Here is a 17,152-nt window from a genome sequence, read left to right on the forward strand (position 1 = left end):
TTCAGTATTACCATCCCCTATTGCCTACTCCAAAGTTGAGAAATCTCAGTGCATTAAAATCTTTACTGCCATAGTTTAGGAACAATCATACACATTCTTTTTAAAAATACTTGAGCATGTTGATTTGATCAGAATGCAGTCAATATCTGCAATGATCATTCTGTGTAAGCTAACTAGTGGCAAACAAATAAATAGTCAGTAAACTACAGACACACACAGCCCCACCCTCCCGCCCACCTGAAAGCTTTTTTGGAAACATCTAGAGAGAAAGCACAGAAATCAATGCAGAGACTCTTGTTCAGCTTGTGAAACTTCCCTTCACCAGTGGAAAATAGGATGAGAGTGCTGCACATGGGGAGGTGCCTGCTGAAGTGGGAGAAGCACAGCAGGACAGACAGTCATAAAGATTCTCTGATCTCAGGGATCAATAATGCAATTTGTGGAAGCCATGGTTTGGTTTTTGTACAGCAACAAATCTGCAAGGGGAAGCTAATGCTATTTGTAAAATGCTGGAAGAAGCAGAGAAACAAGCAGCTAGAATGATCAGTGGGGAAACTCACCACAAGGATGAATTGTGTTTCTGTACATAGACATGAGCAGACTTCAGCAGCTGGCCTTAGAACAGGTGTTTTTGAGTCCAAATTACAGGGAAAAACTTGTATCGGTGCTGGGAGTATTGCTCAGTTCACTGGGAATGCTGCTGGCAGTGCCATGCACAATATGTCACACTTGAAAAGCTTCCTTTTCCCAGTCACCACTTAAACTTTATTTTTTTTTAGCAAGCAAAGTCTTAGAAGACTGATAGTTGCCATAGACACATCAGCAAAGACTCAGAAGAACGATCTGGAGGAATGTGGCTGTCTTTGAACCAGATCCCAAAGGGAATCAAAGCTGAGGCTGAGCTGACTCAGAGACACACTGAGAGAATCAGCTCTGCTGGCAGGTAGAGCTGGGAGGAGCAGCCCTGATGCCAACACCAGCCTGGATACAAACACCATTATCACATAGAAACAAAGATTCAAGTTCAGATAATAATTCAGTAACTTGGGCACATCTCATGTTTTATGAAATGGAGATGTTTAGATACAAACAGGGCTGGGTCTCTTTGAAAGAATCTTTTAGCAGAAGACCATAAGGTTTTTCCTCATTAAAAACCTCATTAAGGACAGAAGTCCAAATTTATATCTCTCATTTTATCTATGCAGTCATGTTCATCTTGGGAACAAATAGATTGTTCTGCTGTGAGATATCCCTGAGCCACCTTTCACCCCCATCATTATATTTACATTCAACACAAAGCACCTTTATCAAACCCATACTTTGGATTTTTATAACGACTTTCCTCCCATTGCCTCAAAGAACATTATTCTAATTGCCAAAGGTTTGTTTCTGCCCATTCTGTGGATTCAAAGATTTTAATTAGCTGATGAGACATCATGGAAAATGGGGTCCTACGGAGCCACTTCAGAGCACACTGTGAACCTCACTTCTTTAGCTTCCAGGCAAATGGTCAAACCTTAGAACTAATTCTAAGTGCTCCACCAAAACCTCTATTTTGATTTACATTTCCATTAACCGGAACATTAGACAAGTTTGTGGGTACCAAGAGTCATAGCAGATGTGAGACATCGCTGCTGTTTTCTCATCCCCTGCTTTGCTCTCCTCCATCCTCACCTGGCTGAGCTCCACAGCTCCAGCTCTCCTCAGGGCTGGCATCATTCCTGGCAGGACACCTCCTTCTCAGGCTGGATGCTGCCTCCACAAGGCCCCAAGAGCTCCTGCCTTTCTGTAGCCAAGATCACCTCCTCTTGCAGGCCCACCATGCCTCGTGCACCCGATGCCTCTCAGAATCTGGGAGGATGGTGCCCCAGTGAAGGGGCCATCCTTCACTGAGCCCCTCCTGCTCCCTCTGCTGAGGGAGCACCTCTCAAAGCATCATTCTCACAACAAAGGAATTTTCCACAAGTTAATTGTCTCCATCCTCACTGTGAATTAAATTAAATTGGGATCACCAAGCACTGTCAGCTTTAGCTTCAGGCATCTTCACCTTTAGATAATTTCTAACAGCAAAGGATGTCTCAAAACTTGTGGCTGTTAACACCCTTCAAATCACATCAATGGCTAAGGAAAACCAAATGTAAACCTTCTTCGTAGGTGATGCTTCATCTTGTCCTATTTAACAAGGAAGACAGACAAGAATGATAACATTGTTCCTTTTCATATTAATTGGCAGAAATTATCTTTATTAGAAAAATGAATTTTTCATATATTTACAATTTTTACATCATGTTATACTTGGCACATGTGTTCTTCCAAATAGTTATATACATTTCAGTACACACAGACATTCAAGTCCCCCATTCCCTTAATGTTTTTCTACATATTTAACAAAAAAAAAAAAAAAAAAAAGAACACAATACAATTTATCAGACAACCAGAATAATTATATATTTCTCTATCATAAAAAGTTTGAAGCAAACTTTTTTTTTTTTTAAAGATATGTTTCAAAATATTTATACAGTATTAGCACTCAGTCATGCACTGGGTTAGAATATGGTCAGGGTGAACTGCAGTGAGACAGGATGTGAACACAGGAGAGAGGAGTGTGACTCCCAGTTCCCCCACGCTGCTCTGGGGCAGCTCCAGCCTCCCCCAGATCTCATAGGAAGGGACAGAGGCTGCAGGGGGAGCTGGGTGTTCACGTGTCTGTGCCACACAGCAGCTGAAACTGCGTGTGCTCAAATTCATTTCACTTTGCTAAACCTAGCTAAAAAAACAGGCAGTAATTGGAATGTCAAAACTAGATTTTAAATCTTCTCTTTTTCCCCAAACCCTTTCTTTTGAAGAATCCATTAGATTGTGAACTTTATAATTAAATTCTGGATTCTCTAAAAAAATAATTAATTTATGGTTGATTCCACTTCACCAATATTCTTTTATTTCTACTCTAACATCCTGATTTGTTTCCCCAGGTGTTAAGAGCTCTTCAAATCTCTACTATTCTTTTCTAGTAATTGGAAATTTGTGACTTACCCATTGGTTTGAAGTATGACACTTTTGAGACTGTTACAGTAAATTGCACTAGTAAATAACAGAAGTGATAGGATTTTTAGTTTACTGTGTATGGAATTGAATGGTTCCAAGATTTCTGGTAGAATTTTATTTTTGGCATGGAAATTTCTCCTAGTGCAATGTAGGTTAGTGCTCCATGTAATTGATACAAATTATTACAACCTCGAGTACTTTTCCCCATAAAAAAAGAATATTCTTCCAACTGTACTAGTAATTAATTTTCTTTGTTAAAAAAATCCTAAGTTAATCTTGTGAATTCTCATTTCTCAGTTGCATTTCATTTTTCATAGTTCAACAGCAAATAACTTCTAATCAAACTCAAAACAACAATACATTACTTGAAAATGTTAATAAATTATTGTAGAATCTGTGTCACAACACTGGATTTCTGTCTTGCCCCTCATTCTCCCCAAAAAACTTTATACATATACATATTTATATATAGCTTATATATATATACATGTATATGTACAAAGACTGATCAAGACAACACATTAAATTGACATTATTCAAGTAAACAGGTAAAAAATGTTTTTCAAAGTGTAATTTGAGATTTTAAAATATTTCTGGTGGGTTTTGTTTAGCAGCATAGAAATATTAGTGTTTCATCTAAGCCCACAAATATCCTTATACAGGATAAAAGGAAGCACACAAAATGTCCTTCAGGTTTAGTGTGAATTTGAATCTGATGAATTAAAATCAACATTATTAACTCACCAGTGAAGTGCTTGTGAGACCCTGACATGTATGGATGCAGATTTTGCATAAAAATGAAGCGATGGGTTAAGAATCAGGTAGGAGTTTGCCTAACACATTAATGAATTCTGTTTGTGCCTCCTGGTTTTAGCAGGGAAGGCATGAGATCCACTGTGCATGGGTGTGAGTGTGAAGACAGAGAGATCAGGCTGTTCTTCATTGGTGCAAAATGGACGTTCTGAAATGAGCAAGACTATTCCAAAATATTATACCTGATAGCAAGTAAAAAGTGCTAACAGCTCTTACTGGAATTGCACTGGTTTCCTTCCTAGCTGCACACAATTTAACATGATGCAATTTCCAAACCTTTGCAATATGAGGTTTTAAAACATGGGAATTTTTAAAAACTGAGCATGAACTGCACTCAAGATCTGCACTCCCATCACTCCCTCAAACATCCCTATTTCAGTCAAAAGGTGTTTTGTCCACATTTGGAATCCAAAACTAGACCAGGTAATAATAGGCTAAGCAAAATTTTTCTTGACGCCAAGTTCTGCTCCAAAATATACTTGCAATGAGCAGTAAATAAAATCTGACCCTACAGAATGTGTTATTTCTTGGTTAAGGTGAAAAAATTGGTAATTATACAACTTTCTCTTTCAAAAATAGCTCAATAATTACTTCCACCAAATGATCCCAAGGTATTTTTTTAAGTTGTAGTTAGAGCAGTATAAATTTAGAAAAGCAGCCACTCATTCCTCAGCGGAAATCTCCACATCACCAGTGCCAGCAAGCACAAAAGCCTGTGCATGGAGAGATGTGATTGTGCCTTACTCACCACTGATCAATCCTGCCTGGCATGCAAAACCCGTTTTGGACCCTGCCCAGTCTGCATGGGAGAACACACTGGTGCACACACCAGCTCCTCTTCCCTGGGAATTTTGTTCTGGAGGATCCTTCCTCAGCTGCCTTAAGTAAAAGATGACCAGATGTGGATCACATCAGCTGACACCGAGTTTAAGGTCAGTCTTAATTTAAGGTCAGACTCAGTTTAAGGTCAGTCAACAGGCCAGTAGAGCCTCTCTGGCCAAGATTTTTAAACCAGCATGAAAAGCCATCCTTTTCCTATGGCTTGGTTATTACAGCAAGCATCAATTCCAGCTCTTTTGGACAGCAACTCTCTGAATGTTTCCATGTGTCCTAGCACAGAGCAATCCTGACCCAAACCAGTCCTTTAGCCCCTCTGTACCTGGTATCCAACACTACAATAAAAGCTGCTAGAAGATTTCTAGAGGTGGGAGGTTTGGAAAGGAGAAAACCACTTAAAATAAAGCACTGCTGAAATGTGTCCCACAGCTTTGGGAGATTACTCATGCATGACTGGGTTGGAAGGTGTATGCACGCACGCCTGTGTATACTGTATATATATTTAGGTTAACAAGTTTAAACTATTAATAAACAGCATCTTATGGTATTTGGTAATTAAAATATCAGGCTTGTGTCATTCAAAATAGTGCAACCTACACAGCAATATACAGGAAAATTACACACATTGTTCCTATTACCATTAATATGCTTGTGCATATCAAGATAACAGGATACCCTTTTCCATAGGATTAACCATTTGCATATTTAATTGTATTCTTTGGCCCATTTTCCTGTGAAACCTCATATGAAAATGTAAGTACTTTGGCTTTAAAAGAAAAAGGAAACTCCCGCTTTTTCAGTTACTTTCAGAAACTTAAGTAGAATTCAAATTACTTTAGTTAAAAATTATCATCTCCTCCAGAAACTGCAGACCCCTGTCACAGACCCCTCCCGCGCCACTAGTGTGGCTGTGAACCTCCAATTTCTTTTTATTTGCACTTTTGAAGATCATTTACACTTGTATTGTTGCACAGCACATCCTCCAAAAGTGTTCTGGACTCCTCTAATCTCGTCCCAGCTGGGAACAAGGAAGGTCCCCGTCCCCAGGAGCGCAGAAAGGCAGAGCAGCCTCATCGGGGCCTTCGACTGCATCACTACGAGTCCAAGCTCAGGGTTTGCAATGTGAGACAGAAGCCAAAATACATTCCCAAAAAGGTTTTTGCCATTAAACACCATTATTCAACGGGCTCAGGAAAAAAAAATTATCAGACAAAAGAATGCTGTAGTAATGAAGTAACACAAATCTCTTCAAAGCGGTTATTCTTATGTACTGCAATGCACAAAACAAATTTTAAAATGTTATCTCATAATGCATTTGCTGAGAAAAACATATCATTTCTTCTAATAGTACCAGAAGTGCAGAACAAGACATTCTCCATTAAAATTTCATGTCACTGTAAATATTACCATTTTCCCACATTAAAGCTTAGTACCATTTCTGAGATGTGAGGAAACTTTTGTCAATTCCCAGAAGCAAACTATCATCTCACTTGGAACTTTACAGTGCACTGAATAATTATCACAATATTTATTGGTATGTATTTTCACAGTTTTCTAACGTGCACAGAAATATAGTTTTTGAAATATATTAGTGAAAACAAATACTAATACAAAAGGGAAAGGACAAAACATCTAGTAGTATAACTGCTTATCACCACTACTTTTTAAGAGTTGGAGAGTCGAACCCATCTCTCTTTTAAATATGTAATACTATATTTAGTGTGGTTATCTATTAATAAAGGTATTGCATGACAATGTTACAGCATGGCTATATTCTCTACTAATTTAGCCTTGTTTCCAATACAGGTAAAGAATTAAGCAAAAGGAGTAAAAATTGTCATTTAAGCGCAAAACAACAAAAACCTGGTAAATAGTGAGGTAACTTATTTTTACTTATATTATTTCTGGTTCTTAAATTATAGATATGACAAAATTATCATGAAATCAGCAGTGGATTCTTACAGCTCTTAGAATGGCAGAATTTTTTTTAAAAAAAGAACAGTTTCAACCATGGCAGAGACATTCTGCAGTATGGAACAAAAAAGCTCATGATCCCACGAGGAGAACCAAGTGCATTTTCACCGCATTGCAATGTGAGGCACACCTGTATTCCTGGCTTCCAAAGTCACAGGACTTTGGAAGAGCACATAATTTTAGAGCGCATACTCTGTACACAGGTCAAGAGAAGCAGGGGGAGAAAAAAAGTTAAAGCTTGAGTGAGGGAAATAAATGAAGAGCTTATTTACAGAGAGTGCAGGAACCCTCCCCAGCAGAGCAGGGAGAAGCAGGGCAGGATTGCAGCTCCCCTTGAGTCGGACCAAGACACTGGAGAGCACAAGCAGCCACCTCCCCTCTGACAGACACCGCTGCGACACGGGAATGGGGGCGAGCATGGGAGCAGCTCCACAAGGACAGCTGAGGAACTCGACAGGAGCTCTGCACCATGTACAGTATGGGCACATCAGACACGGACTCTGCATGACCAGAAACATGTAAGAGACAGTACGGCCGTGAGGCTACTCCCATTTAACCACAGCTTCACTGGTGACTCCAGCCAGAGCACATCGAGCCTTTCTTCCATCACACCACATTCCTCTCTGTACTTATACCCACGTCACAAAGGAATACACAGCTGTGATTAAACTGAGCTCCCTCGAATGCTGACATGTGGCCAATACATTTAAATAAGACAGTACATGTGAGTTTGGGCAGGGAAATGGCTCGTATCATAAGCCACACTTTGAAAAGCCTTTATATTCTTTCAGAAGTTCCTTCAGTACTGCTAAGTTTGGAAGGCTCAGCTCTCAATAGAAAGGAAGTTTAGATTAACAAAAAAGAAAAAAAAATCATTGCTGAAGAAATAATTTAAGTCTATCCCTGGAAAACTGTTTTTATGTTGCAAACCAGACTGTCCTACACAGGAAAGGTATCTGCTTTAAAAGGACTTTTGAGCTAAGATAGGACCAGAGCTAGGAAAGTTTAGCAAGGGAATGTATGACACTCATCTTGAAAGTACACAATTTGATGATTAACACTTGACACAATCTAGCCAAGCCACAGGATAGTTATTATTTTATATTAGGTAGGAGAGCATTTTTTCATAAAAGTTCTGTTTTCACTAGGTTTTATATAAAAACCATCTTAAATGCAATGTAAACCAACAAAAAAAAAAAAAATCACCTCTTGAATTCTTCCTAAATCCAGGCAGATTCTCAGACCCTTAGATTTGTGACACAATTTCTGTTCTACACTGATAAACCGAGCAAGGGAGGGAACAGTACCAAAATCTTCCCCATCTCTAAGGTGCATATGCTTCAATTTCTGCATATGCAGAAATATGAAAGTATGAACTTATTACACAGGAATTTGATTCTGACAATTTTCTCCCATGCTAGGTAGTCACATTATCATCCCAACTATACAGTGGGTATTGCAAACCCCACAAAAAACCGTATTTGCATGAGCACAGGAACCTATAACACCTCCAAGGCTGAACCTGGTACTCACTTGCAGATTTACCTGGCAGATTTTTGAGGCTGGACGTAAATAGATCATTGCTTTTCTAAGCCTGCCTGAGATACCTAAATTAGGAGACTATACTTCCTAAAAAGTCAACAGAGAGAGGTAATATATTTCTGGACACATCCCCCATATAACTGCTCCAGAGCCTTCAGACCTCTGAACTTCCATCCAGAGGGAGCTTGCTTTCTCTCTTGCTTTCTCTCTCTCTCTCTCCCTACTGGTAACAGAAAGAGCTCAGCCTTCCAGCACAGAAACCCAAAGCTACCCACACAGCTCTAGCCTTTGCTTCCTTTAAAACTGTATAAAAAGTTTTGCTTTCATTCAGAAAAAAATAAAACACACCTGATTTCCCTTTTGAGCCTTATTTCACCTCTTAAGTGTTCCTGAAAGACCATAAAGAGACATGTATTTATGAGATGCTGCCAAAACACGATGAGCTGGTGGTGATTTCATTTGTGTTTGTCCACAGCACTCTTTCTCCTAACCAAGCTTCTTAGATAGCAGAGTAATGAATTCTGAGCAAAAGCTGCAAAAACATTAAATTAAATTTTCCAGAAATGCAAAATCTCTTAATTTTCCTTAATTTTATGTTATATATTAAAATATCTTATTTCCATGCTTTTAAATTAGTGGGTGGCTACACTGTTCTAAGAAACACAAGCAGAACACAAAATCTATTTGAGAGAAAAAAGGAAAATTTACTGTGGTGAAAAGGGAAAGACAAAAAACATGAAAAAATTCTACAATATCTTTAAAAGAGAAAGAAAGCAAGAGGCAGGTATGTCTACATATCTGGTTTTACCTCCATGTACCTACTGCATTCCTCAGCAATTCAATATCCTGCCTCCACAAAAGGTGTCATCCAGGAGCAGTGTGACACTACAGGACATGCTACCAAGAATGGCCCATATCATTTACAGCCTGATTCAGTTCCAGCTGGAGTCACAGGAAATCGTGGTGATAGGAATGACCAACAAACTGCTAGAGCTGTAATCAGGAAAATGTAACAAGTCACCAGCACCATCCAGAAAGGTACAGAAAGGATGGCCACTTATGCAGGAAGATTCTTTTCTCCTCTTCAAGTATAGCAGCAGCTAGAGTGAGAGAGAGGGAAATACAGAAAAGTCTTGATCTCGGTTTAATTGAAAGTCAGTGCAAATATATCAACAAAGCTCAGGCAAAATTCAGAATTCCACGTGCTCTAGGCTGAGCCTCACAAGCTGTGGCTTGTGGCTCTGTTGAAGATTTTCCTTCAACTTCTCAGCTGCTTCTTCTTTAAACGAGCACATCTGCAAGCGCACCGGCTACTGCCCACAGCCCTGCCTCAGCTCTCCTTCCCCCTTTATCGACTCGGATTTATGCCAAGATCAAAACAACAAAAGCATGCAGAGTCTTATTCCCTCTACTTTCAGTATCTGGTGGGTTTTTTTCCTTCTTTAAGGCAGCATCTTATATTTCCATGTGAATAACTGCTGTGCAACATTATCAAGTCTTCCCTCAATCTCATTATTTTGGTTTAGGGCAGGTGGTTGTATTGCATATTGCAGATAATAATAATAAATCTCTACAATCACCAGAAATATGCTCAAATCAGAAAAAGCAAACACTGCAATACATTTTGTTGTAGCTAATTTGCTTGTACCTTTCACAGAAAGATAAATCCACATGGGTTGAGGATGTTTACAACTGAATGTCAAGAGAGAAAATGTAAATGGGAATTATTCTTTCCCACAGCTTCCCATACAGTACTCATATAAATATTGAATAATGTGTGTCTGGTTAGATAGAAATGATGATACAAAAGACTTGGAGTGATCAACAAATACTTGAGAGCTTAATGATGATGTGAAGACAAGAGCCACCACTGAGTTTTATGATTTACTGGGTAAAATGCTCAGCAACATCCATGGCAGGATTTGGCGTGACATCAGCAAATATCATATCTGCTGAAACACATCAGAGAGTTCAAAACACTTTGGATTTTACTTAATATACTATGATTTGGACCGGATATTAAAATTTGCCTGAAATATTTTTATTATAGTCATGATCACATTATGCCTGCAGTGCATTTGCCTTCCTGTAGACTTAAGAGCAAAGCATACTTGTGTCTTTGGGAAAAGGTTTGGGTTCAGGACAAGTAGTGTTCATCCCACAGACATCCTAACCCTACTTAGCTCACACAGCTCTTCCTAAGAAATCTGAGTCTCTCTAAGGGCAGGTAAGGAGCTTCTCTTTTTATAAAAACTCCCTCCAGTGCAGAATCAGAAAGCATCCCGTGTGAATCAGGGCCAATAATTATGACCAAATGTTGAATAAAGAATACTCAAAACATATTTTTACCTGAACAGCATAGAGATACCCATAGATATGCTTTCTGATCATACTTATAATAAAGTGTACTGAGAGTTTTGGAAGCTGGAAAGAGACTCGGAAGCCCAAATCTCATTACATTTCATTCCTTAAAAAATACCATCCTTCACCATCATGGTGGAGGTAAAAATACATCTGCAAATACCAAGAACTCATTCTGGACTTCGATAGCCAAAGTCAGTTTAAATCTGTTTAATAAAAAAAAAAGCTGTAAACAAAATTCAAGAAGCTTTATTTTGACTATCCCTACACATCATTTATATTATCTCCCATTTGCAACTCTGCTGTGCAGTATGCTGTTCTAAATTAAACACCTTGCATACTGCACCTCTGGCATGCAGAAGCTTCAATTACAGCTGACAGGCACGATTCTGCTGAAAAGAGTTTCAGTTTAGAGAAAAGTTAGGATAATATTCACATTTTCCAATTCACAGTGGTAATGGTTTCCCTGCTCACTGTTCTTCAGTGAAATGGAGGGAATAACACTTGAATAATCTAAATTTCATCTACATAAAAATCCCAAAGCAATTCTTAGAGTAGCAGGAAAATGGTAGAGCACCACCTCTGGAACACTTTCAATAGTTAAATTTATTAGTAATTATATTTACTTCTTTAGTTGAAATTAAATTTACTGCTGTACACTCTACTCCTGAAAGGCTTCCTCTCTTCTCTTTTATGTCCCCTTCTGGTTAAAATCTAGTGGGTTTTTTCTTCCAGTGAGGGTAAGGAGGGGTGTGTAGCAGACATTTTATTTGTGAAATAATCTGATTGACATCTATAGAAGGAAAAGTCATATAACAATGCATCCCTGTTATGTGAATCCCTTTGTGTATCAGTAAGTGATAATAAAGATACTGTTTCTTAGTTACGTGTGCATATATTCACTTTATACAACAGACTTGATTGGAGAGGTTAGAAAAATGGTCTAATGTTCAACAAATATGCACAATATTGTGGAAGGAAGAAGTCCTTCCAAAGGTGTTAATCTTTCTCTGTGTATGGAAATAAATGGTACCACGCTCCTCACTGACCACACTGAACTTATGGCTGTCGGTGTTTGATACTGTATTAACAGCTTTAATACTATTAATATACAATTAATTAGTTCTCACTAATACACTATGAACAAAGAACTACAGTGGGTTGGGATTTGGTTTGGGAAGTGAAAGAATAAAAGAAATACTATACAGCCCTGAGTAATCACCAGTAAGGGGCAAATGCAAACTTACATACACATTAGGCCTCAAGGTTACTAATAAAGTCCACAGCTCCATAGTAAGTGCCATATAGTGATATCTAAAAATATATACTCTGGAATAGGCAGCTGTGAAATTTCTGACAAGATTACTGCAAACTTTTCAATGAGCTTACTTTGTAATGGTAAGTGCATGTGCAATATAAGAAAAGCATTTGTACATGAACATTAACCAATATTCACGGGGCTTCCTTTTGGTACACAGCAGTTCACATGTTTGGGTTACTGCCTTCCCATCTACTGTCTGTCAGTCTAGAAGAACATCCTAATTTTGTGCTAACACACTGTATTTTATTTATTAAGGTCCTGGGGTTTGGGGTTTTTTTTAAATTATTATTTGGCTTTGAAAATGATTATGAAGCTAAAATACATTTTGGAAGTCTTAGCTTTCCGTTCTCTTTTAGAGTCTTACTTTTGAATCTGTGCAAATGCATCCCTATTTCTTGTTGTCTGTGTCATACTACATGCATACCATATTGCTTATCCAGTACTAGAAAATCATTAAACATTTCTAAGGACAAAAGTACATTGAATGATACTTAGCAACATAAATTAGAATAACCGAAATAGTAAAATAATTAGGTACAAAATAGCATAGTTGCCAACATATATTGGGGCTATTTCAGTACAATTTGCCATTTATATATAAAGCACACATAAATGGCTATTTTTTATCCTTTTTAACAAGACATATTTTAAAAGGACAGATCAGAGCATACCAGTTTACCTATTCATGTACAAAAGTACATTGGGAAAGGGAGAGGTTTACGTATCATTTACCAGAGCAGGATACTGTTAAAGGAAAAGTTCTCCCTCTAAGATGGTGGCAACTATTCTTTCCCTATAGATAAAGTGTTCATGGAAAATTTAAACATCTGATTCAATGCTAGGCCTTTTCTTATACACACGTGTATTGCTACAGGAATTTAAAACCCTTGGAGTTGAGTACAAGCTATTCCTATTTGCAACGTAAGGCAAAACATGCTCTGAAATGTACATGTCATTATGGATCCGACCATCCCTGGAAGAGTATGATGCTGTAGACTGTATGGATGACCTTAAATAATTATCATTTCTTCCTCTTGTTGGCAATGAATGTTTATAAAGATCAGCTGGACTTCGCCTAAGAGATAAATGCTGGTCATCACGATAGGAGTGCAGGAAGGGGTTATCATCCGAGTGAACAGCGTACAGGGACTTGCTCCGCTTACTGTCCTCCAGAGCATGAGTTAAAAGTGAGGCCTTGTTGCTCAACAGTTTGCTTGAGGGAACACTAAACATGCTTGCATATGGACTACTTTGAAGAAATTTCTCTCTTTCTTTCAAGCTTATACTACGAGAAGGTCTTCCAATATCAATTTCCCTGGACTTATCAGCGATATTATCAAAAGAGTGTTGCCTGCTAATCCTCAGTTTATTCTTTTTATGATATTGCAGAGCACTACTTTGTGACCAAGTACGCTCATATATTTCTTCAGGAAGTGATAAGTTCGTTGTATCCTGCAGCATCTGATCTTCCTCAATATCATAGAGGTTCCCCATCCGCAAGCATGCATCGCATTTATAGGGAGATCTGGTCGAGTAGTGCCCCGCGTAAGTGGGCATGTTGGAGAGACAGCTCCTGCAGTGGGTGGAATTCTGCCTGTACCTATCGTTCAGGTCACCTAGGGTAGCATTTTTTTCTTTGAGAGTGTAGTGCTTTCCATAAAGTTTATACTGGTCATTATTTGGAAGACTGTCTTCATTATGTGAAGGAGTCCTGTTAGCATGTTCAGCTTTCCTGTAGTTGTCGCTGTGATCTTGGTAAACATCAGGAAGCTCTACAGGTTCTGGAAGAACAATGTTTTCAATGTACTGAGGTGTGTCCAAGCGGAATCCTGGCTCCTTGTCAGCATCAATCGTGTAGATTTTATCCCGTGGAGAGCCCTGTTTGGTTTTCAGATATGTCAGTTCTACTTCACTACAGTCTTTTGGGTATTTTGATGCTACTGTCCTTTTTTTAAAATTGTCCTTGGTTTTGTGGTGCTTGTTGTTGTTTTCAGCTTCCATGTGGCAAGTAGCTCTGCTTGATGTCTCTGAGACATCTGAATGGACAATCTCTTCAGGAAGGTATCTTTGGCTTTTCAATGAAAGCTGCCGGTTTTCCTCTGACCCATTTTCTCTCTGAGAACCTCCTTGGCCCGGACGTACAGAATCTTGGCGTAAAGATTCAACAGATTTCTTCCAAAGCTGCCTGGGTCTGGAGTTCGCTTTTGCTTCTGTTGTTACTGCAACCTCTACTGTATTTGGATTGGATTCATTCAGTGTGAGAGGATGCTGCCCTTGGAAAACATAGTTGTTCAGATTGTCCTTGTGTCGATTGCCAGGAAGTGTCTGCAGTTCACTTATGTTGTCACCAAAAAAGTTGTCCTTTGTCTGAAAGGATCTGTTATCAGAAAATATCAAGTTTCCCTTATCCATGACCATGTCCATAATCAAAGAACCCCTCTGAATAAAATCAGCTGTTCTTTTGGGGGAGTCAATCCTTGAAGGATTGATATTGGTCATGTTCTTCGCTGTTCGCAGCAGTTTTAACATGTTGGTTTGTGAATTGGTCAAAGAAAAGTCAGGAGACTTCTTCTTCTCTTCAATGTGTACTCCATGAATGCAACTGTAAATACCCTGTATATGAGTAATAGAAAACAAATTAAATCACTTTTTACAATTTCCATTTTAGTTTTAATTAGCAATAAAGAAAAATTAAACATTTCTTATCTCATTACTTGAAAGATTCAAAGTACATCTCTAAATATTTATCATTTCCTTGCATTGAAATGGAGGAATATTTTCTGCTGTATCTGTTAGAACTACAAAGGAGAAAAACTGCCAGTATTTCACAAACCAGTGGTCTGTCTTGGCCTCCCCAGATTATTCCAGAATACAAGATTAGAAGGTACCTTAAAGGGTTCCCTAATCTTGTCACAAAATGAAACTAGCCTTCAGCAGTAGATACTCTCTTATTTTAAACCAGTGATTAAGTTTCCCCTCTAAACAAACCTGTAGTGGGACTATTTTATTGGAGATTAAGGTACTCTTCACTTGTACTGAAATAAAAAGACTTCTAGTCATCATATTTTAGCTTTTCTGATCCCTATCCCAGTACATGTGAAAAAAACCAGCTCTTTCTAAAGCTGCATCTGAGTTAATTTTGAGCAAAAGGCTGAAGCCTATTTTTTCACTTCAACCTCTTTGGTCACTCCTGTGAGCCCAGTTGACATTTCCAACCCTGTGAACTAGCAATTCTCAGACATTTACCTTAGACATAAATACTTATTTTCCCCAGTATTTCTTAGGAGAGTTTAATATAAAAAAGGCCAGAAACTTAAAGTTCAAATATAAAATGTGGATGTTAAGGTGCATGTGGTTTCTAGCAATCCCCAATAGGCTAGTGCAGACTATTTTTAATACAGTTCCAAAATGCTCCAATCTACTCAACAGGGTAATTGCAGCACACTTTAAAGCAATTAGCCATTTTAGTATCATTTTCAGTTCTCCTCAGCTATATAAAAAATCCAGAAAAATCAATTACCTAATGAAAGTTCTATCTGTTTTAAAAATGTATAAAGAAAAAACCCAACCAATTTGTCAAAAATAATAGAATAAACCCACATTTCCATTTTTTTTACAAGTATCAGTGTCTTGCATATGTAAATCCCCTTTGGGTCTGGTAAAGTTATCATTAATACTTGCCTTAGTGTCTAACCAGACATAAATGATACCTGTATTTGACCTTTTCTCATACAGTTTATTCAAGTTTTTTATCAAGAAAAGCTTACAAAAATATTCTATTGTATTTTTATAGCTTAAAATTCTCTTGCTTAAGAAATGCACAAAGCTGACGGCTAATGTCACTTACCAAATTAGGGGGTTTTTTTCTTTGTTTTTTTTTTATTTTTAATGTGGAAATTAATACATTTCCTGCATCTACCATTTCTTCATCGAAATTTTCTCTTACTGTGTTTGTTTTCAATATTTAATTACTGATTATCCTGGCATATGATAATTCATACCCTAAACAGTCCAATGGATTAAGACTTCCCAAGGAATGCAAGTACATCCTAAGACCATTGACTACTCCAGAGCACCACACTGCTGCTCTAACATGTACTTTAAATGTCCAGGTGGGAATAAAAGGAAGGATAATGTTTTAGGGAGGCAGTGTTTATTCTTTCTGTTGCCTAAAGGGGAAAAATGAAAGTAGTACTGACCCTGCTGATTGAGAACAGCAATCCTGGCCTATCTGAGCAGACTCCAGTGAAGCAGAATCTAAGTTTCCAGTAAAATAAGTGCTCCCAGACAAAGGTTATTAAGCTGAGTGCCATGGCTGCTGCGAGCATATAAAACACTCCTGCCATGTTGTCGATGTCCAGCTGGCTGCTCATGACTTCGTTCTTCTCGTTGTGACAAATACCAGTCAGCCACAGGGTTTCTAACTCTTCCATTTCCCCTAGGGAGAGCAAGGAGTCAAACCAGTTAAAATGCAAAAATTACTGCTCACAGAATTTGAAAGTCTTTGCAAGTTTAAAAATACAGCACCATTTAATGCTTCATTCGTGGAGCAGTGCAGACTTATCTAGCCAGGAGTTGCAAATATAGCAGATTTCAACTCACAGCACCCTAGTTTCAGATGTCCTCAGATTTCATAAATTACGTGGGAAGCTGGATGCTCTAGAAAGCAGGCTCTGTGGTTTAGATAGAACTTTCTTCTGCTTGCTATAACTATTAGGACTTGTTACAGAGAGTGGAATGAGTTAGTAAAGAGCTGGGACAGGGTGTATTGATCAGAGAGATAACTCGTCAGAGAAGCATCCTGATGCTCAACCAGACCCTTTCATGCCCCTCCTCTTCACTGCCCTGCACTGGTACCTCCCTGATCCACTCTGACCCCTCCCTTTGGCCCTTCCCTTTAAAATCACAAGACAAATGTCACAAATTCTTGCGATTCTTTTAGAATCTGTCATGAGAAGTTTGTTCTTTCCCATCTGATCCATTGTGACCTTATTTCTTCCTTGCAATTAAGCTGCAATGTCATGGCTGAAGCTCTCCTGACACATCTGGTTTCTGCATTCATCTCTGGTACCTATTCCCTTGTGCTGCTGCCATTCCAGCATCCTGGGCAGCAACAGAAACACAAACAGCCTCATCATGTGCCTGCAATGGTTCTGGCTGGGCCACATCTTCACTGCCATTAAAACACTTCACTTACTTAAAGCTAAGGAAGGAAATCCGTTCCCTCCCTCTCTTGTGTACTCTTAACTTTGAATCCAT

The 17,152-nt window shown here is 38.5% G+C and overlaps 1 protein-coding gene and 1 long non-coding RNA gene across 9 annotated transcripts in view; one reads left to right on the forward strand and one right to left on the reverse strand.

The window, feature by feature from the left end:
- Positions 1-4,661: 4,661 nt before the first annotated feature.
- Positions 4,662-7,308, forward strand: LOC137483553 (uncharacterized). The gene is made up of 2 exons (XR_011004519.1): positions 4,662-4,790; positions 4,825-7,308. It is a non-coding gene; the product is annotated as an uncharacterized lncRNA (long non-coding RNA).
- Positions 6,689-17,152, reverse strand: part of GRIN2A (glutamate ionotropic receptor NMDA type subunit 2A) — a 161,853-nt gene continuing 151,389 nt past the window's right edge. For 6 of the 8 annotated variants that reach the window (XM_068206728.1, XM_068206733.1, XM_068206734.1 and 3 more), the window contains 2 exons: positions 16,093-16,331; positions 6,689-14,506 (listed from right to left, as the gene is read on the reverse strand). In XM_068206728.1, the coding sequence (XP_068062829.1) occupies positions 12,713-14,506; positions 16,093-16,331 (2,033 nt within the window). In that variant the 3' untranslated portion in view covers positions 6,689-12,712. The remainder of the gene's footprint in view (positions 14,507-16,092; positions 16,332-17,152) is intronic. The other 2 variants (XM_068206730.1, XM_068206729.1) reach the window with 2 other exon arrangements.

The sequence above is a fragment of the Anomalospiza imberbis genome, chromosome 16 (genome assembly GCF_031753505.1).
Source record: "Anomalospiza imberbis isolate Cuckoo-Finch-1a 21T00152 chromosome 16, ASM3175350v1, whole genome shotgun sequence".
NCBI classification, from domain to species: domain Eukaryota; kingdom Metazoa; phylum Chordata; class Aves; order Passeriformes; family Viduidae; genus Anomalospiza; species Anomalospiza imberbis.